Genomic DNA, 24,638 nt, shown 5'->3' with positions numbered 1-24,638 from the left:
TAACGTTTTAATCAAAAGGACCTCAAATTAATGTCACAGGTCTCTTGGTTCCCAAATGGAACCAAGTCGACCTGTAGCGTCCATTTGTACATTCTCAGAGTTAGACCTTTTAAGGGTCCATTGTTTAGTTCCAAAACTACAATGTAGCTGGGGACCTCTGGACCTCACTTTGAGAATCACTAGCTTTACTACTGTCTGTCAGATAACGTAAATTATTTCCAAAATCACCTGCCGGGCCAGAAGACATTTTACTGTATTGTCCCAAATATAAGACGATTGATTAGAAGTCGACCCCATATTTATAGACTCATTCGTGGAAAAATAACATTGAATGTCAAATAGTCTAGTCCCTGATTATAATAGACCGTTTTTTTTAGGATATTTCCATTGGGAAAAAAACAGTCTTATATTCAGGCCAATAGGGGTAATTTCACTTTTCATTTTTGAAGTTATTCTATTTATATATTTTACACTGAAAAGCTTTTCAGGATCTAATGGAATTGAGTTGTGTTTAATCATTCAAAAATGTTAAGTCCAATGGTTCAATATTCATTTATTGAGATGGAGCAATCGAGTCCACAATATCAATTTAAATGTAATTTACTAAAGTCATCTGCAGTAAAGCATTTTTTCTTTTTCAAAATATATAATACAAGTCATTGCCTATTCTTTCCTTTCTCATTTAAATAATGAGAAAAACAACTTATTTTAGGACGCTGGCACAAGTCTCTTGGTATTTGAAAGATGATTAAACCACTTGAAAGGAACCAGCTGTTTGCCATTTTCCTGTTAAGTTAATTAACCTGAGGACCTACTTGAGTAGGAACATACCATACTTTTAATAGGTAAATGTAAAAGTCCAACCCCACAAACCATCAGCATCATCAAGTCCTTTATCCTTCCAATGCCAAGTTTAGACTACATTTAAGTGACCATGAAAAAAGGGATCTCAACTGAACGTTAGTGTGAAGGGATTAGACATCATGGCATGTCAGTAACAACCTGCCACTTTTAATAACATTTAATTCATTTCATATTGTTTAAAGATCATTGGGATAAATCCGATATTAAGGCATAAACTCATAATAAATCCCTTTTTTTTTTACTCATTGTGCAATTTCCGCTTTTACGTAAGATTCCAAATTGGTAAGACAAGAATATCACAATTAAACATTAAAAACAGTTTCACTAAAACACAAAAACTCATGAGTTTAAGTAATAAATGCTACTCTCAATAATGCACTTGAAACACCAGCAAACAGGATTAAGAGAAGAATGAGTTACTGTACATTTAAAACAGCCATATTTAACATGAGTATTATAGACAAATTACTAAGCAACTGAGGCAACAGCAAAATGCAGCAGCATACAGCATTGTTACTGCTTGCTAAACGTTATTAATCATAAAATGTCAGGGTCTTTTTGGACTATTTCTTTTTTTTTATAAGAGTGCATGTCTCTCACTCAGGAAATACAAGTACTTGTTTTTTCCCTTCCCTTTTATCATAGATATGCACTGGCTAAATTCTAAAACAAAAGGAATACTCCACTGTCAAGTTTATGGTTGTTTCTCGGTTTGTGACATAAACTGTGTTAACTTTACAAGCACATTTACAAGCACATTTGACTGCCACACATCATTAATCATCATCCGACAGTGCTTTGCAGTCAGATCCTAGAATACATTACACGGCCCTTGAGGCTGAGGTCTTTTACATGTATGTGTCCGTGTCAATATGTGGTGCTTTGATTCAGTGATACAGGGAGCATTTTCAGGAAATGTTTTTGGACCTAAATGGTGGAGAGACGGATGGACCGACCAACATCACCCACTTCGGAGCACAGCCACAAGCACGGTTAAAAACAATGGAATATTCCTTTAAGACAGTATGAAAAAGATTACAAATCGAAGACAGTGGCTACGTTTACATGAGCAGTTAAATCCCCTTTTCATTCCGAATAGAAGTTCAATCCTATTAAACGTTGTTATGTAAACACCTACAAAAACTTACATCCGAATGAAAACGCTCGATGCGATCTAAAAACCATTCCGATGTCACTGGCCGGATTACTCCGATGTTCAATGTGATTGAAAGAAAATTGGACTCATGTATACACTGCTTCGGATGTAAATTAATTCTGGTCTTTCTGAGCATGCTCATTTCCATTGCGCTCCAACTCCAAGGCGCTCATAAGCCTCATATCCAAGGCGCGCTGAGGAGTTTGCACATAGAGCGCGTTATTTCGTGCATTTTGTGTGTGTGTGTGTGTGTGTGTGTGTGTGTGTGTGTGTTCAACGGTCTCTCTCTCTCTCTCTCTCTCTCTCTCAAAAATAACGAGCGACCCTATTTCTATTCTAAGCTCCATCTCGAAAGTGATGGAAAAAATAGTCTATGAACAGGTTGAAAAGTATCTTGCCACTAATAAATTGCTGTACGAGTTCCAATCTGGCTTCAGAACATCCCACTCCACTGACACATGCCTCCTCTATTTGAGCGATCACATCAAACACGAGGTGGATGCTGGAAAATACTGCGGCATGGTCATGCTGGACCTCCAAAAGGCTTTTGACACCGTGAACCACTCCATACTGGTTAACAAGCTTAAAGCTATTGGTTTTGATAGCACATCAGTGAGCTGGATGCAATCCTACCTGGAGGGGAGAGAACAGATGGTGGAGGTGAACGGAACACTGTCCCCTCCCCTCCCAGTGAGCTGTGGTGTCCCACAAGGAAGCATACTAGGGCCTTTAATGTTCCTAATTTATGTTAACGACATGACTTCAGCTTGTGACTGCAACTTGTTCCTGTTCGCAGATGACTCAGCACTGCTGGTCTCGGACAGGAACAAACTGCAGGTTGAAAAGACCCTCAGCTCTGAACTCGGTAGAATCTGCACCTGGCTCGCTGATAACAAACTATCCTTACACCTGGGAAAAACTGAATCCATCCTCTTCGGATCAAATAGTAAACTCAGCAAGGCAGATGGCTTCTTGGTTAGAGTGGGTGACAATATTATCACACGAAAAGATCAAATTACCTACCTAGGTTCCATCCTGGAGGCTAATCTTTCCGGTGATAAAATGGCCACCAACGTAATCAAAAAAGTCAATCAAAGAACAAGATTCCTTTACAGGATCTCCTCACTGGTCAGCAAAAACACCTTGAAGACCTTAACAGGAGCCCTCGTACAAGGTTTCTTTGACTATGCATCCACCTCTTGGTACCACAGCACCTCAAAGGCCCTTAAAACAAGGCTCCAGACCTCCCAAAACAAACTGGTCAGGCTCCTACTTGGCCTCACCCCCCGAACCCACCTCACCCCTGCCCACTTTGACAGGCTGGGATGGCTTAGGGTCGTCGACAGAGTACAGCATCTTGCAATGGGTCTGGTCCACAAGATTCGATACACCACCAAGATACCCATGTACCTGTCTAAATACTTCCTTAATGTAAACGAAGTCCACACCCACAACACCAGAGGGAGTGCAACAAACCATGTACAACCCAGATTCGGCACAAACAAGGGACTAAATTCTTTTCGCTCCTATGCCACCAAAATGTGGAACGCCCTACCAACAGTCATTAAGACATGTGAATCCCTTGACTCCTTCAAAACCGCTCTCAAAGGGCACCTACGGATGGCTGCAATTCGAAACTGGCCTCTGTAAAATCTGAATCCCCCCCACCCCATTTCCCTCACTGTATATTGTATATTTTCCCAGTGCTTGTATATTTTCCCTTTTTTGCTTCCCATATGATGAATTCCTGTTCTGTTCTTTAGCTACATAGAAATGTCTATTTGTATGTCTCTAAATGGTTGTATGTCTTTAAATGTTTTGATGAATTGAACAATGTGGACCCTGTTGTAAACAAGTGTAATGCTTAATTGGGTCGTCCACTCACAGTTGACAGTCTTTGTATTGAGTTTGTGCTTAAAATGTACTGTAAATTCTACAAACTGTTAATAAATATTTCAATCAATCAATCAAACCCGATACAATAATAATCAGTGTGTTGCGTGCCCTGGCCGTGCTGTAGATAATAAAGTAGGCTACACATAAAAACGAGATGATCACCTTCCCAGCGGAGAAGGGGAGGCAGCAGGTGGGGAAAAAAAGACGGTAAACATAATATGTCCGTCCCTATCCAAGCAGCAGCCTCAAAACTACTGCGGAATGAAATGATGGGATTTCAAAGTGTCGTCTTTCGTCTGAAAGTCACAATGAATGAACTGCCTATATTTTATGTGTCCAACAGATGGCGTAGTTTCACGTGAATTAACATGTATCATGTCTTCTATCACTTCTCCATATAAACACTCATTCGGAATGACCATTTCCCATGTAAACTCGCTGCAAAAAACATTACATTGGATGTATTTTATTCGGAAGTATTTATTCGGAATGATCACCCTTCATGTAAACGTAGCCAATGTATCCATTGCCAACAAGGGAGCGCCAACATCACCAACCAACGTCCCCTGCACTTATCTCAATATTGCTTCCACTTCACACCTGTTCATTAGTGTGATCCGAGTCCTGTGGGATGTTGTACAGTACTAATGACAAACAATAGACAGTAAGGGCCAAGGACAGGTCCAGTAATTTACTCCTCTCAAAGGCAGATTTGCTGGTGAATATGATGTCAATAGACAGGCAGAGAAACGCTTGGGTACAATTCTTCATTGTCCTGTTGAATGTGCTAAACCGTTGGGAGACACATTAGCGTGTTTGTGTGTGCACGATTCACTCCTCCCCCGGGAGAAGGGATTGGGTAGGAGACAAAAGGGGGGACTCGGGTGCAACACAGTAAAAATCCTCAGTATTCATTTATACATTTGTAACTCTGAAGAGTTCTGTCAGAGTTTAACACTGGCAATTCATTCGCAGGCCAACTTGCTGTCAAAGCTGGAAAGGCCAATGGCGAAGGCTTGCAGGGCGCACATGGGGTAGTTGTAGTCGAGAGTGAAGATGTCCTCCGCTACTCTGCCAAACTGCATCACAATGTAGTCAGCTGTGAGGGAAGGCGACAACGAGACAAAGAAGCCTGAATTCCAAAATGCAATGTAATACGACTGGGGAAATAGAGGGAGATGGATAGAACACATTTATCGTACAAAAAAGTTGACCGCTAAGCAACACTGACTATACAGTATCAAGAAAGCATCAATCAAGACCAACACGGTCTACGTTTAGCAAACTAAAATCATTATTTTAAATATATATTATTTTTTGCATTTGGCTGCCTTATACTGATATATAGATAAACAGGAAAAGAACAAAGGTCGTCGGGATCGGGATTCGAACTCGCGACAAGCTGTTAGCTGTCATTGAAGCCTAGGTGCCCAGCAGTGGTCTCTGGGCCAGAAAACAAACACTCTGATACATTCCCAACCCTGCGCCTCCTACAGCAAAATAATAATAATAAATAACACAAAAGGAGGGAAACTTACGGTCATTGTCGTGGACAATCTGAAAGTTCTTGACCGAGGCTTGAGTGACGCGGCCGTGGAAGTTGAGCACGTATGACTGGGTGTCGTCGTTCCACACAGGGGCCTTGTTGTGCAGCTCGATCAGGCTGTCCAGGGAGTGATTCTGGTACTTACTCAGCAGACTCTCCTGCTCCTGGAAAACAATGAATTATGCTTCATGTCAGCCAACAACAACGCACACGCCCACATTTTGACTGTCTGATAATTAGGGAGTTCATCAAGGTTCAAACTCCAAACTTAAAGTGGCTACGAGTCTACGACATGCCTACTAAGCCTGCCTAGTCGCTAGTGTCACGTGTGTTTTCAGACTGTTTTCACTGAGACCACGTGGTGTACAGACTACAGTATCATAATAATGATATTTCCGGGGTGTGTCATAGGACCTTTAAAGGATTATCTGCCGTATATTCTTGCCTAACAAAATTCCCAACAAAGATCTCTAAATAAAGACGAGATGTGACCACAGAAGTTAAGCACCGTCGTCTAAAATGGCCTGGACAGTACTCTGAATGCCTCCAAAGCGGATCCCCAAAGTGCCCCTCAGATGGACACCCCAAAGGGAAAAGGAAACGAGGCCGACCTAAGATCGCCTGGCGCAGAACGGTAGAGGCTGAGCTGCTGGAGATGGGTCTCTCATGGGGCACGGTACAACTGGTTGCCAAAGACCGTGATAGGTGGAGGAACATTATCGATGCCTTATGCCCCATTGGGGGCGAAGAGCATAATAAGTAAGTAAGCTTTAAAGGAACCAATAAGCACATTTAGAGTTTCCCTGAAGGAGAACCTTGCAGATCTGCTATTTATAAATCTTCTGGAACATTTTCTAAAATGAAATAAATAAATAAATATATATATATATATATATATATATATATACACACAATTATTGAATATAATGGCATTCCAAAAATAGGGACGTGTCTGGTTAAGTGGTTCAAAAGCTTCCTGAAATTTCACTTTTTTGTGAAAAATAAATAAGGGCACTGAGCACCTACATCAAGTTTACATACAGAGCATACTGTACAATTTAGCAGATACTTTCACAACGCCAGCAGGAGAGGATAAGACTCACATTGCCTGGCCGCACAGGCACTCTCTCGAAGTTCAAGTCCATCCCGGGAATGATTACTGTCATCTTTCGTGGACCTTTGAATCCTAGCACGTTAGTCTCCTGCAGAATGGGACAATATTGACAGTGATGGTTTGGCAAAGATCACTTTCATGACAACATGACACAGGGGAAAATAATTCCCTAGTGCTCAGTATATTGTACATGTGTATGAGCGTGTGTGTGTGTGTGTGTGTGTGCACACTCATGTGCCTTCCGTCTGTCGTGTTCAACCCACATAGCAGATGGCAGCCAGCTCTTGCCGTGTGTTGCTCTCATCCAGCAGTGCCCCGGGGTTCTTGCAGGGGTTGGTGCCGTTGTCGTACACCGTGAACTTTGTGCCCATCAGGTTGGACCTGCAAAAACACACGGCAGTGTGACATGCTTGAAAGAATGTCTAAAGAAAAGTAATGTATAGCTCCGTATAGGTCTTTGCTCTCTTGACTCTTGCACGAGAGAGAGTTGTGAGTGTGCGTGTGAGAGAGCGAGAGGGTAGTATAGTATATATATGTATAGTTTATACATATATATATGTCATTATATAGATATGTTCTAGTTACGTACTTAGCTTACGCATGTTTCATGATAAATGCATTTTATGTATGTGATGTATTCCTATGCTTTTTTGTTCTTGCTTAATGTAAGTCGCTCTGGATTAAGAGCGTCTGCTAAATGCCTAAATTGTAAATTGTAAATTGGTCAGGTATGTGGGAGCTGGGAGAGTATGCTGTATGTATGTGTGCAAAAAAACAACAACATGAAAATGTGTATAGTTGAAGTGTGCTGTAAACACTGTGACAATGGGACAATTTAAAGTATGCTGTAAACACTAACAATTTAATTTAATGTATTTAAGCAAACTGACTGACCCAGGTGTGGGGCTCGATAAGCATTATGCTTCTCCCTGTAATAATAATAATAATAACTTGGATTTATATAGCCCCCTTTTCAGCCCTCTTTTGTTGGCATCTTTGACACCTCATTATGTCACATGGACTTGACAACATGTGCCTTGGACTCCATGGTCCTCATTCACAACGGCGTTTACGCAAATATCGTGAGCGGAGCGTGAGCGGACAGGCATTTACGTGGATTCTCACATTACGTGGGAATTCATGGCCATCTCTGTGAACTTGACGTTGACGTTGGTTGGTTGGTTGGAAACTCCGTTGATATCAGCGTCAGCTCCCATGGTAGTGTAAAGGCATACGGCTTGCGTATATTTATTTAAAAGGCTTTAGTCTAAATGCTGAATCAATAAATAGTTCCCAAACCGCAGATAAAATATGTAGGCATGTGTCCCCAACATTGGTCAGCACATAAAAAATGATATGCCTATATAAAAGCCAAGTATCACTTGTATGCCTATATATGCATGCATTCTAGAGGCAAGTTAGCCTAGAGTCCCATACAGAAACTGCCCCTGCAAGCCTGACACCTTTTTATTTATTTATTAGGATATTTCTAGCATGCACGATTGCGCTGCTCACTCGGCAGCCTTCTACTCGCAGTGCAACGCGTTGTGAGCTTGTAGATCGGCTCTCGCGGACTCGCGCTGCATGTTAAAAAACAAACTCACAATTATAATAAGAACATACACTTATCTGCATTCTGCACTGTACGAATCCAACGTTGTTTAGTGTAGTAATGCCTGCAGTATGCCTATTTAAATTGTATTGTTACGGAGTTTGTTACAGTTCTCTGACTGTCGGTGTGTGTGTGTGTGTGTGGCTGTCGGGGGGCTGTCTGCAGCATGCTGCCGCTGAACCGAGTCCAATCTGGGTGAAATTCACATTGGAGAATTAATATAACGGCCCGGACCGACTGGCTTTTGGCTATATATATATATATATATATATATATAGGCCTATACGTGTCCATGATCAGAACAAATCTATTCTCCACATGGCATTCAGACAGATGACAGTGAGATGAAGAAAAAAAAAGACTGACTTCCCCGCATGAATCAATGCAGCTCTGATAAAAATATATATCTGGATATCTATTTTACCTCTGCAGGCGAGTGTGCAATTGTTCAATAGAAAAGGTATTTGCCAAGTAGGCCTATAGGCTATAGCCTTGAGCTTGAACTTAAATCAATACATTAACGAGTTGGTTATGGAACTGAGGTACTACACAGATCCTGTGGTACTACATTTTCAGACGCCAGAAGGGTACAGGGTTATCGTGGATTTGCAAGTGACATTTGACTGTAATCCATGTATATTATTAACAAGTGACATTTTGAGATTATTGTGCTGTGCAGAGTGGAGCGCCGGCACGCCAGCTTTACCTCAGTTTACCCATGAAGCTCTCTCCCTCTCGTGAAAGGTCTGTGGCGTCTACTGAAATAAGGTAATTGGACGTCTTGCTCTTTTTCCTCTTCCTCCCTGCTAGCAGAAACACCTGGAGAGAGATGCAGAGAGAGAGAGAGAGTGAAAGAGAGACAGAGACAGAAGCAGAGAGAAAGAAATCCGTCATCCCTGCATACACTCAAGAGCCTCTGTCTGTTTGCTTTATCTGTTACAATTTACAATTTAGGCATTTAGCAGACGCTCTTAATCCAGAGCAATTTACATTAAGCAATAACAAAAAGCATGCCATACATCACATATATACAAAGTAGTTATCATGAAACATGCGTAAGCTAAGAACGTAACAGTGGAATATCTATGTAAACTATACATACTATACTATATTATATATTATACATGTGTACTATAAAGTGCTATGACTACATGAAATGCAATTCTAGTGCTGTCTACGTAACATGCTGTAAGTCTGTTTAAAATACTATCTAAGTCTACATAAAGTGCTATATTTAAAATACTATCGAAGTCTACATAAAGTGCTATCTAAGGGGCTAGTGCTACGGGCCATGGTGGAGTCTGAATAGGTGGGTTTTCAGACTACGGCGGAAGATTGGGAGTGAGGCTACAGTTCTGATTATGATGGGAAGTGCATTCCATAGTTTTGGAGCAAGAAGGGAGAAGATTTTGGGACGTGTGGAGCCTTGTCCCGGAGTATATCTTGTTCAAACATCTTATTTTCATGTGTCTGTCCAAATTATGGTTTACAAAGTCGGCTAGGGTGTCTCCCCAGCCTCAGTTTGGCTTTGGGGATACGTGTATGTAGGGTGGGTGATAGATAGCTGATTTAAGGAGACCATAGAAAGCTGTTTTGAGCTGCCAGCCATGCATTACTATTACATATGGTAAATACATGCTGGAGTGCTGAGAGTGCTGCGAGCTGAAAATATTTAAAGTTATGGAGAGCAGCGCTGCTCATCAATGTCACATTTGATTCTCCTGTCTGTGTCAGACGATCCAGTCATTTACGACCTGACTTTGAATCTTCACGACTCCACAACCGTGAAAAGTCAATGTTTACCACTGTTTCACCGACGCATGAGTATGGACATCTCAATACAAACCTGCACAGGGAGTTATATAAGACATTGAGAGGCTTAAGATGAGAGTCGCGGTGGTGTTCTGGTAACCGACATCTGCGTAATCTATGATAGGAAGTAGCACTTGAGAGATTATTCTTTTCCTAACATCAAATGAGAAGCAGTTAATTGAACGGTAGAGTTTGACGGACGCTTCATACAAGAACTCTGCTCATAAAACGCTTTCTGTGGACACGGCCAAGCTCTAGGAGGTAATCTCTTGAGAACAGATTCTGAGCTGCGCTACTGCAACAGCAGAGGGCACTGTTTTTTCCTCTTTTTTTGCCAATGGGTTCCCAGATTGGGCTTGGGATTGGGTAGCCAATAGGGCTACAGTACACGATATGGACAAAATGTCATATCTTGGTATTTATGCCAGGGCACAGGCTAAAACATAGGGATGTTGCTGACTTTGGAAGTGGACGATATATTGACGATTTTTGCAATACTGATATTGTGCGTGTTCATACATACCTAACGATATATTGTGCAGCCCTAGTAGCTATATAGGTGTGAGTGACTGCATCAATCCGCAAACACACACAAGAAGAGCCTCTGCGTGGACAGTTTGTTGTATCTGTTCTCGTTCTAACATCATATTTCCATGTGTCACGTTATTGCGAACGCAGTGAGCACTAACCTACAGTAGCAGAACATGTCACGTCTGTCTGTCACACACACAAAAACTTTAAAAAAAAACGTAACTTCAAAATAAAATAAAAACATGCACGCACACACGCACAAAAAAAAACGTAACTTAAAAAACCTTAACTTAAAAAACCTTAACTTAAAAAAAATATCTTAAAAAAAACAACAAAAGTACGTAATTTATTTGAATTGTTGTTATTGCAATTTACGAGCTGCGTTCGCTTCCTGCGTCCGCGCGTCTTACTTGTACCTATAGAACTAAAGTACGGCAAGAAAAGCAATGCCTCTGTGTTCTCTCACCCTCCTGCCGTCCTCTCTCTCCATGTGCATGAAGTAGGTGGGATAGAGGCCCCGGTCCATGCCCTTCTTGTCCCGGGTGATGCGGCACTTGACGGTGATTCCGCGCGGGGCCGGACGCACCACAAACTCCTCCAGGTTGTCCACATCAATGAGCGAGCTCTCTGCCGTGGGCGAGCCAGGGGGCACCAGCTCCTGGTGGACGCCAATCAATGTATTCATGTTTTAAAATGTACCTCGAGAGAGAGTGTGTACACATCATAACCGTACGGTACGATCCGTTTGTTTACATTTATACACTCTCAAGAGAATCAAATGGATGAATTAACACTGGATATTCTAACTGTGTTATATTTGGGGAGGGCATGGGCGGTGCAGAGACGTAGCCTCGCGTAGCGATACCGATATCACTGCGTGGATATTAGCCCATTTAGGCCTGACGTCGAAATAAATAATAAAAAAGTCTTCTGAAAGAATATATATTCAAAGATTTGTGCCACATTTTCAAAAAAATTCAAAAATAGCAGACCTACAAGCTCGCTATGAGCTTGTAGATCTGATATTTTTCAATAGCTAAAGTATAACATAATGCTTAGTTATAGTTGATAGGGAGAGAGAGAGAGAGAGAGAGAGAGAGAGAGAGAGAGAGAGAGAGATAGAGAGAATAGTTGTTTAGAGTTAACATTAGAGGAAGTGGGAATGCTAAAAGTTTAAACACCAAAGTACTGAAACAATGTAATTCATGAGTAAACAATTCCTGAAATGGTAGGCCTACTCATCATTGGTACTATTCACATACTCACCTTTTTTATCATCATCTAGCTGACCATTTAATTGCACAAAATAATTTGATCACTTTGGAAATTCACTATAACGTCTGTGAGTTTGACATACTACACTGATGATGAAGACAGCATGTTTAGCATAACGGTGAAGACATTGATGAAGGAGTTTCGCCGTGGCGACTTGGTAAACCGGCGAGTTCTCTGGTATCGGGAGTAATCATTGACAAAAAGCAAAACCCTGAAGATACTGAGGATTAAAGAAATCAAAAGGTTTATTTTATTCAGGCTACATACTGAATTGGACTTGATGCTGGAGGCAGAGGCGGGCCTGGTGGTGTCTGCGTTGGGGGACAGGGAGCATGTCCGTTCTTCCTCTCCATCCTCATCCTCACTGGCCTCGTCATAGTTCATGCTGCCAGACAGACCTGGGCGAAGGAGAAGAGGCTCCAATGAGTTGGACATTTTTGCTCTTACTTCTACTCAGGGATGAGAGTAGAGTACAAGAAAATCACACCCGTGTGAACTGAGTGGTGCAACAGTGCAGCACTATCCCTCTCTCTGTTTCTGGCACAACAGCGCCCCTACTGGTACTCATAGTCAAATACTGGTGCTCATTAACGTCACATAGGTGAACACATAGGTGAACAACACGGACGTTGCTGTTCCTTGGAGTGGTTGCACCACTCAAAAATGGCAGATGTATGAATATGGTCAATTAGGGATGTTTTCACTGAACTGAACTGTTTTGCAGGCTCATCTGTTGTGTGTTAAATCCAGAATATTTATTCATCTCTTCAATTTCAAATGAATTAACCAAACATTAATAACACACTCATTTCTTACCCTGACTGTCTTTAATTTATGAGGTTAAACAATGAGTCTCCAACTCCAAATGAGTCGTATATCCCTTTACAGATCTTTGATGTTTGACAAAATGACAAAATGTGACTGTAATTGTAGGTCAAATATTCATAAAATGATCAATATAAAAGCCAACCTGAGTTCAGCTCTATTAGAGCACAACGATCGCTTAATTTAAAAGTAAATGAACAATCCACAGTCTGTTGACCATAGAAACAAACTCACTTGAATTGACAGCTGGTGCCCTGCTCACTATTCAAGCCCCCAAATGTATCTGCCCACCTCCGCTAAAACGTCTTTCACAGGCTGCATGCAGCCTCTTTACACCTTTAACCACATTAACCATGGCGTCCCTATTTCACAGTATGTATGAGCAGTGCACACATGAGTGAGCTTGTATTGTAGACCTGCTATTTTCATGATTGGTCAATTGAATAGGGTCCTCATATGAGTGTACTTCTATTTCCTTTGGCTTCCCGAGAGGCATGGCCATTAATGTTAAGGGGGGACAGAGTGACATAAATCCCTTCTTCTCTGTGTCTTGAAGCATGCAGGTGTTAGTATAATGGTTCACAGTAGGGATGACAGAGCAGCTCATAATGCAGTGCATTATGAATGATGTGCCGCCCTATAATTTAATGAACCATTTTCTCACCGTGTCACTATCAATCTCAGCCCCGTTCTACGTCCCTGCACCACCCGGTGGTGGCAGGCAGCAGTGTCTCATGCTGAACTACATCAACTCGGCCAGTCAAAACTTTGAAACTTTTTTTCCTCGAAAATGTTGTGAAAAATAAATAGAGGAAATGTGCAGATCTGTTGTGACCTTGTAGATCGGCTATTTTACACCAGTCGTTCCCAAACATTTTAGCCCGGGGACCCAAACTAGTGGAAATAGAAGATCTACAAGCTCACGACGCATCACACCGCACCGCATTATGAGCTTGTAGATCGGCTATTTTCTCTACTTATTAAACATTTGTTTTCTAATTTATGGAATTGCTTAGATTTGTCTTTTATTTCTCCCTGAAATTACCGGGGAAAAACGGATTGAAGTGAGGGGCGCTAATATATTAAAGTCTCATGTTGATTAGGTGATGTAATGGTGATGTGAAACAAACGGTGCCAACACAAACATTAACCAGCCATTAACAATAAAGAGACAGACAATATGATGACATTATGACGTAAATGTCCCGTTCGTTGTCAATGGCGTTTACAAAACAAACATTGAACCTGTGTATAGGAAAACATAAAGGGACCCATAAAAATGCTTCCGTAACCCACAAATGGGTCCCGACTCCCGACCCACTGTTTGGGAACCAGTGATTTAGACCAGCAACCTTTTTTAAACAAAGTGCCATGTTTTTAGTTTCTAGACACACTGACTAGAGTCAGTGTGTCACTTTAGCCCTCCTATCTCCCTCCCCAGTCAGAGTTCAGAGTTTTAATGAATGTAGAATGATGTGCAGGATGTAATTTACATACACATGAGTGAATTCATTTATTTGACTACATTTTTTTAATTGTTTATTTACCGGTAGTTTATTTTTATTTTTTATGTGTACCAGTGAGCACCCTCCTTTGTGCCATTGTTGGCACCAGTGCCAAAGGTTGCCTACCCCTGATTTAGACTACCGGTATATGTGTTGTACAATGAAGTATACACGGCTTAAAATAACTGAATGCTATCACGATTCTCATTCATTATGTCCAGAGGCGGACAAAGTGCTCGACCCCAGTACCTATTATTCAGTGCCCACCTCGTTTCTGTAGCAGCTCATGGAGGTCTGTCTTGGGCTCCAGGAGCGTCTCTGTGTCCCCGTCCCTCTCAGGTTCGTCAGCGGTGGTGGGGGGCTGGGGGGGTTGCACGTGGGGCTGCGGTTGTAGTAGCTGTGGCTGTGGCTGGCTCACTGACAGGATCTGGATCTTTGCACCCAGGTCAGGGGTTTCTGCGCCCAGGAATGCAGCAGGACCATCTATACCTACGGGGTGGTGTGTGTCTCAACAGTTTCTTTATAGAGTTTCAGCATCACGTGTTTTCTCTCTATTTAAAACCCCTTATTGACACAAGACAATGTCTGTCTTTCAGAAATTACGTGGCAGCGAAGTCAATCGACTTTTAATGTTTGTCTTTAAGCATGCCCCTCCAAAAACAAATGACAGTGAGGGGCGCTCTTATCAGACACACACACAAAGCTGTGCATAGGAGGGGCTGGCGCCCGCTCAAAAACAGGACCCCACTCGTGAGGTCATGTGCTATGTCTATGAACTTTTAATGTTTGGTTTAAGCAGTGATGTCATGTGGCATTTCATTATTAAAGCACAATACATACAGCTCGCCTGAAACCAACTAGAACAAGACATTCTTTGTATAATGATCTCGTAATGGTGTTATAACCTTTCTCACCGTCCATGATGACGTCGCTGGTGATGCTGAGGCGAGACTCGACCAGTGGCGCCTGCTCCTCACTGCGCCGCGGCCTGGAGCGCCGCGGCCGCGCCTCGGGGTTGGGCTGCACCATCAGAGGCTCCTGTCGCTTCCTCCGCTGCTTCTGCTCCAACAGCGCCCTCTAGTGGACCGAGGCAGGGAGATTTAGTAACAGTTTATTTATGAGGAAGGAATGAGAGGAGGCCGAAAATCCATGGAACAGTGCCCTGCAGCCAGGCCAGGTGTAGGCAATCAGTGCTGCAGCGTAAAGCTGCGCTTGATGGTGCCCAGGGCACCCCTCCGGCAGCATCATATATACAGTTAATATGTTTGTGTGTGTGTGCGTTAGGTTGCGCACAGGTGGTGAAAAACAACCATGCTGTTTTCGTGCTCATACCCAGACACCCACCCAGCCAGCCAGCCACCCACACACACACACACATAGCTCCGTAAGGGATGTGCAGATTCTATAGTCCAGTACCTGCCTGTAGACCCTATCGCAATTTGGTGTTGGGGGAATTTCTCACTTGAACTGAGTCAATGGGTCCCTAGACATGAAAAATCAACGAGGTGCTTGTCCGCCATAGTGCCACGAATGGCGCAATGGCCACATAAAAAATGGCCACCATCGGCTATGATGAAAATCCAACCTTTTTGTTTTTTTGTGTTTAAGCACATGTAAAACATTCATTTGGACTAATTGTGGTGTGTGGAATTCATTTCTGATATTGTTTTGATGATTTGGGGTGATTTTGACCTTGAAAGGTCATAGTCAAGGTCATTTTGCTATTCCACAGACCTTGGCCATAACTTGTCCATTTTTAGGAGTAAGAACAGGAACAATAAGTCTATTTCAACTAAATCTGACTCTTAAAATTAATTTCTGATATTGTTTTGACCATTAGGGATCATCCTGTCATTGAATTATTGATGTTAATGTCATTTCTTTATAATTCGATTATGATTCTTTAGTCGCTTTTAATATATATTTTCATGATTTGTTTTCTTTACATAAACAAAATACATGGGCATGAGAAAAACAACAACAGCACCATATGTGCTGTGTGAATAAGCCCATTGTACAAAAGACTCTGTCCATGGCCCAAATGAGCCAATTCATTGCTATGGCAACCCCATAGTGGAGGTAAGTCAATATATCATAAGAATCGTTCACTTGATGGTACAAGCACCAAATTTGGTACACAAGTGCTTCAGAACCTACTCTCTCAGAAAAGTACGATGTCCACTTGAAAAAACTAAATGGCCACCATTTTTCAAGATGGCCGCCAAATGAAAAGGGCCTTTTGTGGCGGTTCTGGACAACCGTGGGTCCGACCAACTCGAGACCGGGCACTGCACTCCCTGTGGGTGTGTGGAACGTGTATGTCGAATTTGAAGTGGGGCGAACGGTTCTTGAGTTACGTGGATTACAGACGTACAGACACACACAGAATTTGTGCAATTAGCAGATCATTGGAACGGTTGTTCGCTTGGTGATACAAGCGTGACATTTGCCGTGAACATTCCTTTGGTCAACTCTTTAACTTTTTTAACCGAGCCATCCAAAAATCCAATATGGCGGTGATATTTCAAGATGGCCACCAAAATTAGACTGGTTTTGCATTTCTGCATATATTTGGCTATACCTTTGTGATGTACTGAATAGTGATCGACCGATATGGTTTTTGGCCGATATATCCGATCACCGATTAGTGGACAATCAAAAAGCCGATAGCCGATTGTTGGTGCAAGAAGCACCAACATTGTTTCAGTAACACTTCCCCCTCCATCAATTGCAGCACATGTACTGTAGCAGCATATATAATTTTCAATATCTATCTATCGATCTATCTATGAATGCACCAAGTGTGTGTGTGTGTGTGTGTAATTGTCCAGAACCGCGCCAAAAAGGCCTCTGCCCGGGCTCTGGACCGGGCCCATGCCCAGTGTCCATATATGGATCTGGCCTGTTCTGACCTCACAGCACTCCATATTTGGACCTGATACAAGACAGAACTCCACAAGCTGGCTGCATATACTCCCTATTTAGGCATGCCTTACAAAGAACTCCATATATGGGCATAAAAGGGAGACAGACTGGGTGGGGCATTCATTTATACAACTTTCATCGTACCAAGTAGGTCAGTGCCCAATGGGCTGTAGAGGCCCTACGGGCACCGTTCTATAGTTTATCAAAACCGGATTTTCAATGAAAGTGGTTGTTTCACCATGTTTGCGCATTTATGAGAAATATAGTAATCGGTCGTTTCTTTCCGATTATTTGTTTTTAGCACCGATACCGATATTAATTAAAATCATGAATATCAAAGCCGATAATCGGTCTATCACTAGTACTGAACCATACTGTATAATACTGTACGGCACTGTAGGGCACCATACTGTACCATACCGTACCGTACCTTACTGTATGGTATCATACTGTACAATACTGTACTGTACTGTACCGTACTGCATGGTACCATACTGTACCATACTGTACCTTACTGTATGGTATCATACTGTACCTTACTGTACTGTACGGCATCATACTGTACTGTACCATACTTTATGGTATCATACTGTACCATGCCGTACTGCACGTTACTGTACCGTACTGTACTTTACCATACTGTATTGTACTGTAACATACTGTAGTGTACTGTACAGTACCGTGTGTGTGTGTGTGTGTGCGCACGCACAGGGAAAAGGGGAGGACCCCTTTTGGTTTTGTTTTCTGCATCTTCCTCTGTGACCTGCCACCTTCATGTCATCTCTCACAGCATCCTTAAACCTCGTCTTTGGCCATCCTCTTACCTGGCAGCTACATCTTCAGCATCCTTCTCCCAATGTACCCTCATCCCTCCTTTTCACATCACATGTCTAAACCATCTCAACCTCACCTCTCTTGCTTTATCCCCAAACCTTCTAACCTGGGCTGATCCTCTAATTTAGTCATTTCTGATCAAGTCCTTCCTTTTCACTCCTAATGAGAACCATAGCATCCTTAATTCTGCCACCTCCAGCTGTGCCTCCTTTTCATCAGTGCCACCGTTTCCAACCGTACGGCATGGCTGGTCTCACTACCATCGTATACATCTTCCCTCTCACTGGTAGCCTTCTGTCACAAATAACTCCTGACACATATGTCCCATATTCTCAATACACTGGCTTCACTTGCTAGAACATTTCCATCTCTATACTCACCTTAACCTGTTACACTACTGTCTACTGTCTGGTCAATTGGTACAAATAATTTTCTCCCTCCCTCACCATCTCTCTTTGCACTTACTGTACATCTCATATACTTTATCTTAGCCCTGACCACTTCTTAGCCCACACCACCTGACATCACATCTCTCTCTTCTTACCCATCATCTAAAAAAACCCCAATGGGCATTGCCCATTGACATATATTCAAGTCTGTGTGTGTCTGTACATCTGTAATCCACGTAACCCGAGAACCGTTTGCCCCACCGACTTCACCGAATTCGACACACACGTTCCACACACCCACAGGGAGTGCAGTGCCCGGTCTCGAGTTGGTCGGACCCACGGTTGTCCAGAACCGCCACAAAAGGCCCTTTTCATTTGGCGGCCATCTTGAAAAATGGTGGCCATTTAGTTTTTTCAAGTGGACATCGTACTTTTCTGAGAGAGTAGGTTCTGAAGCACTTGTGTACCAAATGTGGTGCTTGTACCATCAAGTGAACGATTCTTATGATATATTGACTTACCTCCACTATGGGGTTGCCATAGCAATGAATTGGCTCATTTGGGCCATGGACAGAGTCTTTTGTACAATGGGCTTATTCACACAGCACATATGGTGCTGTTGTTGTTTTTCTCATGCCCATGTATTTTGTTTATGTAAAGAAAACAAATCATGAAAATATATAATAAAAGCGACTAAAGAATCATAATCGAATTATTGAAAAATGACATTAACATCAATAATTCAATGACAGGATGATCCCTAATGGTCAAAACAATATCAGAAATTAATTTTAAGAGTCAGATTTAGTTGAAATAGACTTATTGTTCCTGTTCTTACTCCTAAAAATGGACAAGTTATGGCCAAGGTCTGTGGAATAGCAAAATGACCTTGACTATGACCTTTCAAGGTCAAAATCACCCCAAATCATCAAAACAATATCAGAAATGAATTCCACACACCACAATTAGTCAAAATGAATGTATTACATGTGCTTAAACACTAAAAAACAAAAAGGTTGGATTTTCATCATAGCCAATGGCGGCCATTTTTGATGTGGCCATTGCGCCATTCGTGGCACTATGGCGGACAAGCACCTCATTGATTTTTCATGTCTAGGGACCCATTGACTCAGTTCAAGTGAGAAATTCCCCCAACACCAAATTGCGATAGGGTCTACAGGCAGGTACTGGACTACTAGGTCCTCTCTCGCATTATATTCACACATTCCCACACATACACTCGCAAACTATGCAAGCTACCGACCTGCTTATCGGCTTCAAGGACACTCTGACACAAAGCCAGGAGGCTCTATCTCTACCTCCTCCTGAGTCACTGCTGCCCGACAGAAAGCTTAGAATCTCGACTATGACCAAAAGGGGCCTATTTTCAGTGCATGCCAAGCATGTGCATGACACGGCAGATACAACTGTATATAGGCCTAGGGGATATCCGGGTCTCGAACTGCCCAACCCCAGTCAACAATAAGTTGTGATACGCTCTGCCCAATAATCAATATGGAATATTGATTATTAAATACTACACATGCTTTCATAGAAGACATGCTGACTTCTATGACATCGAAATGACCAAAATCAGTCGTCGTGACTGAGAACTTTAATCTCTTTTAGTGCAAGAAACCCAGACAACCACGACTTTGTGAAAGCGGTTCAGAAAAACATGCGAAACATGCCCCACTTTGTTTCGTTTCGTTCCGTTTTGTTTTGTTGTGCAGGCCCTGGCTCTGGGTCACTGTGACCGTGGTACGAGCAGGCAATGTATTATGCAAGTGCATTAATTAGAGCACCGAAAGCATAACAAGTCCCGTTTAGAGATGTTGCATGTTTACTGGGCTGGAAAGGACAGCATGAGGCCTGGTGGAGTGCAAAGAGGCTTTCATAACTCATCAGTCATTGTGGTATAGCGCTGAGAAAACAGTGTGACACATACATAGGGCTGTCACCATTACAACATTTAAGTTGAGTTGAGGTTGTCACAAATAATTGCGATTAAGAATTTAACTGTGTTTTTTTTGGCATTGGACATTGGAATATGAATACAAATCTAATTTCTGTTTGCTTTCTAAGCCGAAACCACACCAAAGGGTCGGGACAAAACAGTTTTTAAGGTAGACCACACCAATGCAACTCATTGCAACTCACCGACTTGCATTGGTCTTGCATTTTGTCCCGACCCGACCCTTTGGTGTGGTTTGGGCTTTACGGCCAAGCTACACCGGGCATGTGTGCGTTTGACGTAAGCGCACTGCGCGCACAAAGTATGCGTGCGAAATGCCCCGGCCACACCAGATCTGTGGCGCACGGCAGATTTGTGCGGGACCTTCCGGGATAGAACCAATCCTATTTTTAGAGCACGCGTAGGATGGCCCGCGGTATCCGTGCGCCTGGTGTAGCTGGTATCATTGACATATATTGGTCCTATCCAAACGCACTGTACGCGCGCAGTAAATGCATACGCACGCGCGCAAAATTGCCTGTTGTAGCTTGGCCGTTAGGCTTCGTCATCAACAATTGCACAGGGCAGATATGACAAATAACTTAAATATACAAAGACATTACTGGCATATTCAATAATTTCACACTTTAAAAGAAATATGAAAATAACTTTTTGGGGAAAATGTGTCAAATTAATACAACATTTGCAGTACTATCACAGGGAAGTTTTGAACATCATTATAGTTAATATTTGGAAATGATTGCCACATTTGAAGACATAAAACAAATACTGTATGTTGATGAAGGAGTTTGCTGGCAAGAGCGTTTTAGAGCTTTTTTTAGAACAAGCGTCTTTGTTGTTGTATTGAAGCCACTGTTTTTTCTGGTCAAGCAGTCTAGGCAAATACTTCCCGCCAGCAAAGTCCCTACTCAAAATGTGAGCGCCCAGCTCTATTTTAAGCCGATCCATTGTAGTTTTGCTTTCCTTTTGTAAAGACTGGGCACTTGGCATTTCGGGATCAGGATGTGACTCCACTCCATTCAGTCTCTCATGCTCCTTCCTGTGTGAGCCCAAACATGGAATTACCCGGGAGAAACTGAACAAAAAAGGGTAGTGGTCTAATGTAAATAGCAGATGGGATAACCAGGAGATATTAATATTCACACATGACAGAGGAAGTGTGTCCCCACCATTGAGACCTGGTCACAACCATTAACCACCAACAGGACAACATACTCAGAACAGAACAAGCAAAAGTACGCTAGCGTAGAACGTCTGTCTGGAATACTTCACACCCCAACACTCAACACTCACACTCACACTCTAATGGGTACAAACTGAAATGAATTAACTTTAGCTCAAAAAGCCAAGACACCAAGGCAGAGACAGATGGAACAGACAGAATTGCACACAAATTGCTGTCTTTCAAATCATTCAGTCACAACTGTTAAAAGTTTTTTTTTTTTAAATAGCCTAGATCCTGGGAAGTTATACTAACCCGTTCCAATGACATCCTGAACGAGAGTGATAAGCAAGTGCACAAGTTTTCTCTATGGAACATAAGCAATGGCAACCCGGAGGTTGACACCAGATGAATGCTACGGGGCTCACCCACTGAACTGCACTCCCGCTGGGCATAGTAGCTCCTTGGTCCCCCTCTCTTCCCTATGAAACAGGGTCTACGCTCTATGCGGTCCTACAGCAGGAAGGGTGTCCGTCTCTCATCCAAAGACTGAGAGACTAGGCAACGTGAGCGTAAGAGCCTGCGTGTGCGCGCGCGCGTGTCTGTCTGTCTGTGAGAGAGAGAGAGAGATGGAGTGTGTGTGCGGTCACTGTCGCTAACTGAATCAGCAGTCTGAGTCATTAGCGCTCCACCACCCGAGGGGGGGAGATAAGTGAGGGAGAGTGATGGAGGCAGAAAGGGAACAGAGGGAGTCGAATTAAGAAAGTCAGGTGAATTGCTCGAAGAGCAGAAAAGCTCTATAACAATAAAGCATCTATAACAAACTGTTATAGATGAAGAAAAACATGAAGTCGTTGAATGTCAAACTGCTTTATTCCTCTGTCTTTAATGGCTCGGGCATGGTTATGTAAGGACACAGGGCTCTTTAGTGAAGCTTTTTGGAATCAGTGTGCAATACACACAGCTGCGCCACACGCACGCGCACGCACGCACACACACACACACACACACACACACAGCTCTCCTAACCGCCTGAAACCCTGCACTAAATCCTCCTCTCTTTGAACCCATCTTCCAGTCTAACACTGTGGAATATGGCTGCCAGCTATTTCTTTGCCCTGCCCAAGTGCAGTTGGGGACATAGACTTTGCAACTTTGGGAAGGAGTATTTGAAATAGTGAACAATCACTTCACAGAGGAAGGGCTCTGTCAGAGAACAGTGCTGCACTGTATTCAAGACGGTAGACCATGGCCCAGGCCGTGGCGTAACGGTCTGGGCACCGGACTGGTAATCCAGTCGCAGTGTGCCGCGGGTTCGACTCCCGAGCCCGACACGGCCTTTACTGCATGTCATCCCCCCATCTCTCTCCCGTTTCCTGTCAGCCTACTGTCTGTCCCTTCAAAAAAATCAATAAAAAGGCGTAAGCCGCAAAAAAAAATAATCTTAAAGACGGTAGACCACCTAAAACGAGACAAAGGTGAGACAGAGACCAAAGGGGCAGAAGAAGACATTTTCATTTTTCAAGTAAAATACAAATACGTAGATACATAGTGTATACATTTGAAAAACATTTTTGATCAGTTTAAATAGCCAATCTACAAGCTCAAGATTGTAGATCGGCTGGTTGAACTATTCAAAATGTATTTTCTAAATAGTAAAAAAAAAAGGGCAAAGTAGTTTAGGGATAACGGGTTTAGCATGGACGAAAATAGAGCCCACAATGTATAGAAATGTGTGTGTGTGTGTGTGTGTGTGTGTGTGTGTGTGTGTGTGTGTGTGTGTGTGTGTGTGTGTGTGTGTGTGTGTGTGTGTGTGTGTGTGTGTGTGTGTGTGTGTGTGTGTGTGTTTTCACCAAAAATAGCCAATCAACAAGCTCACAATTATGTTGTGTTGCACCGTGTTGTGAGCTTGTAGATCTGTATTTTCAGCAAAGGTGATTTGGTGTATAGGCGGAAAAAGGTGTGGACCAAGTACCAAATCTATCCATGTCAACTGAATATTAGTTTACTACAGCCATAACACACACATGCACGCACAGTCGCACACACACACAAACAACAACAACAAAAGATTCAGTTGAGCAGAAAATGGAGTCATTCAAATTGTGAAAGACAGCTCAGGAGACAAACAGTAAAGCTCACAAACACTGTGGCAGAGGTTGTGTTAATAGTCAAAATAGCTCTGGAACAAGCTCACAAGCCCACTTGGATGAGCTACAAATTTTCACTGGGACAAGCTTGTAGATCTTCTGTTCCTTAAGTTTTCTAGGTGTATGGCATTCTTTGCACTTTTTGAAAGTTTCTGACTCTTGTGTGATTCTTTTGAGAAGGGATTTTTTGAGGGATAATTTGAAAAGTAGAAATCACACCCATGTGAAGTGAGGGACGCTAATATATTAAAGTCTAACTCATGTTGATTAGGTGATGTAATGGTGATGTAAAACAAACGGTGCCAACACAAACATTAAACACCATTAACAATAAAGAGACATTATGACGTAAATTTTCCCTTTTATTGTCAATGCGTTTACTAAACAAACTTTGAACTAAAGACAAACATTAAACCTGTGTATAGGAGGGACTAGCTCCCCTCAAAAATAGGAAAATTTACTCACGACCCAAAATTGGGCCCTGAGTCCTCCTGACACATTGCTTGGGAACAACTGTTGGCCCACTCTGTTCTGTGAAGCTTTGAACTTTGAAGCTTTGAACAGGCTTTGACAGAGAATTTCCATCTTACTAGAATATCAAGTCATGTTGACCCGCCCAGAATGGCTATTCGAGGGCCTGTCTTACTTTACAACTGGTTGAAGACATGCACAAAACCAACACAATCACTAAGATTTAGCATTCCTTTCATATAAAAGGTTGATCATTATTCTGTGCAATTATATTAATGTTTTCTCTCTGACTCTGGGAAACTTGTCAAGGTCTTCGCGCACAGATAGTGTTGGGTCCTCCCTGCATTCTTCTTCCACTCTCCTCTCTGGCTATATTTTGCATCAGTACTATCTTCCTCCGTCCTTTGATGTCTGTCCGTATTCACACGGCAGCCATTTTTCTTCGCCCCCCCACACGTGTGAATATTATGGTCAAAACCCACTGCGCCAGATATGTGAATCACAATAACATGCCATCCCAAGTTCAACTGACATAAGAGTCTGTGAAGCCTTTAGGAAATGATGGTACAAACTAGAAGTCGCACCACCGACAAGAG

At 42.5% G+C, this 24,638-nt stretch overlaps 1 protein-coding gene across 3 annotated transcripts in view; it reads right to left on the bottom strand.

Moving 5' to 3' along the window:
* Positions 1-4,428: 4,428 nt before the first annotated feature.
* tulp3 (TUB like protein 3) overlaps positions 4,429-24,638 on the bottom strand; it is a 40,032-nt gene continuing 19,822 nt past the window's right edge. For all 3 annotated transcript variants that reach the window (XM_083757527.1, XM_083757528.1, XM_083757526.1), the window contains exons 4-12: positions 15,051-15,213; positions 14,404-14,625; positions 12,074-12,204; positions 10,998-11,189; positions 8,895-9,007; positions 6,840-6,957; positions 6,566-6,664; positions 5,455-5,626; positions 4,429-5,015 (exon numbers count right to left, since the gene is read on the bottom strand). In XM_083757527.1, the coding sequence (XP_083613653.1) occupies positions 4,882-5,015; positions 5,455-5,626; positions 6,566-6,664; positions 6,840-6,957; positions 8,895-9,007; positions 10,998-11,189; positions 12,074-12,204; positions 14,404-14,625; positions 15,051-15,213 (1,344 nt within the window). In that variant the 3' untranslated portion in view covers positions 4,429-4,881. The remainder of the gene's footprint in view (positions 5,016-5,454; positions 5,627-6,565; positions 6,665-6,839; positions 6,958-8,894; positions 9,008-10,997; positions 11,190-12,073; positions 12,205-14,403; positions 14,626-15,050; positions 15,214-24,638) is intronic.

This window comes from Protomyctophum parallelum (assembly GCF_964188405.1).
Source record: "Protomyctophum parallelum genome assembly, chromosome: 22".
In the NCBI taxonomy this organism is placed as follows: Eukaryota; Metazoa; Chordata; class Actinopteri; order Myctophiformes; family Myctophidae; genus Protomyctophum; species Protomyctophum parallelum.
The sequence above is the reverse complement of the archived record's forward strand: the minus strand, read 5'-3'. Positions and strand labels throughout refer to the sequence as shown.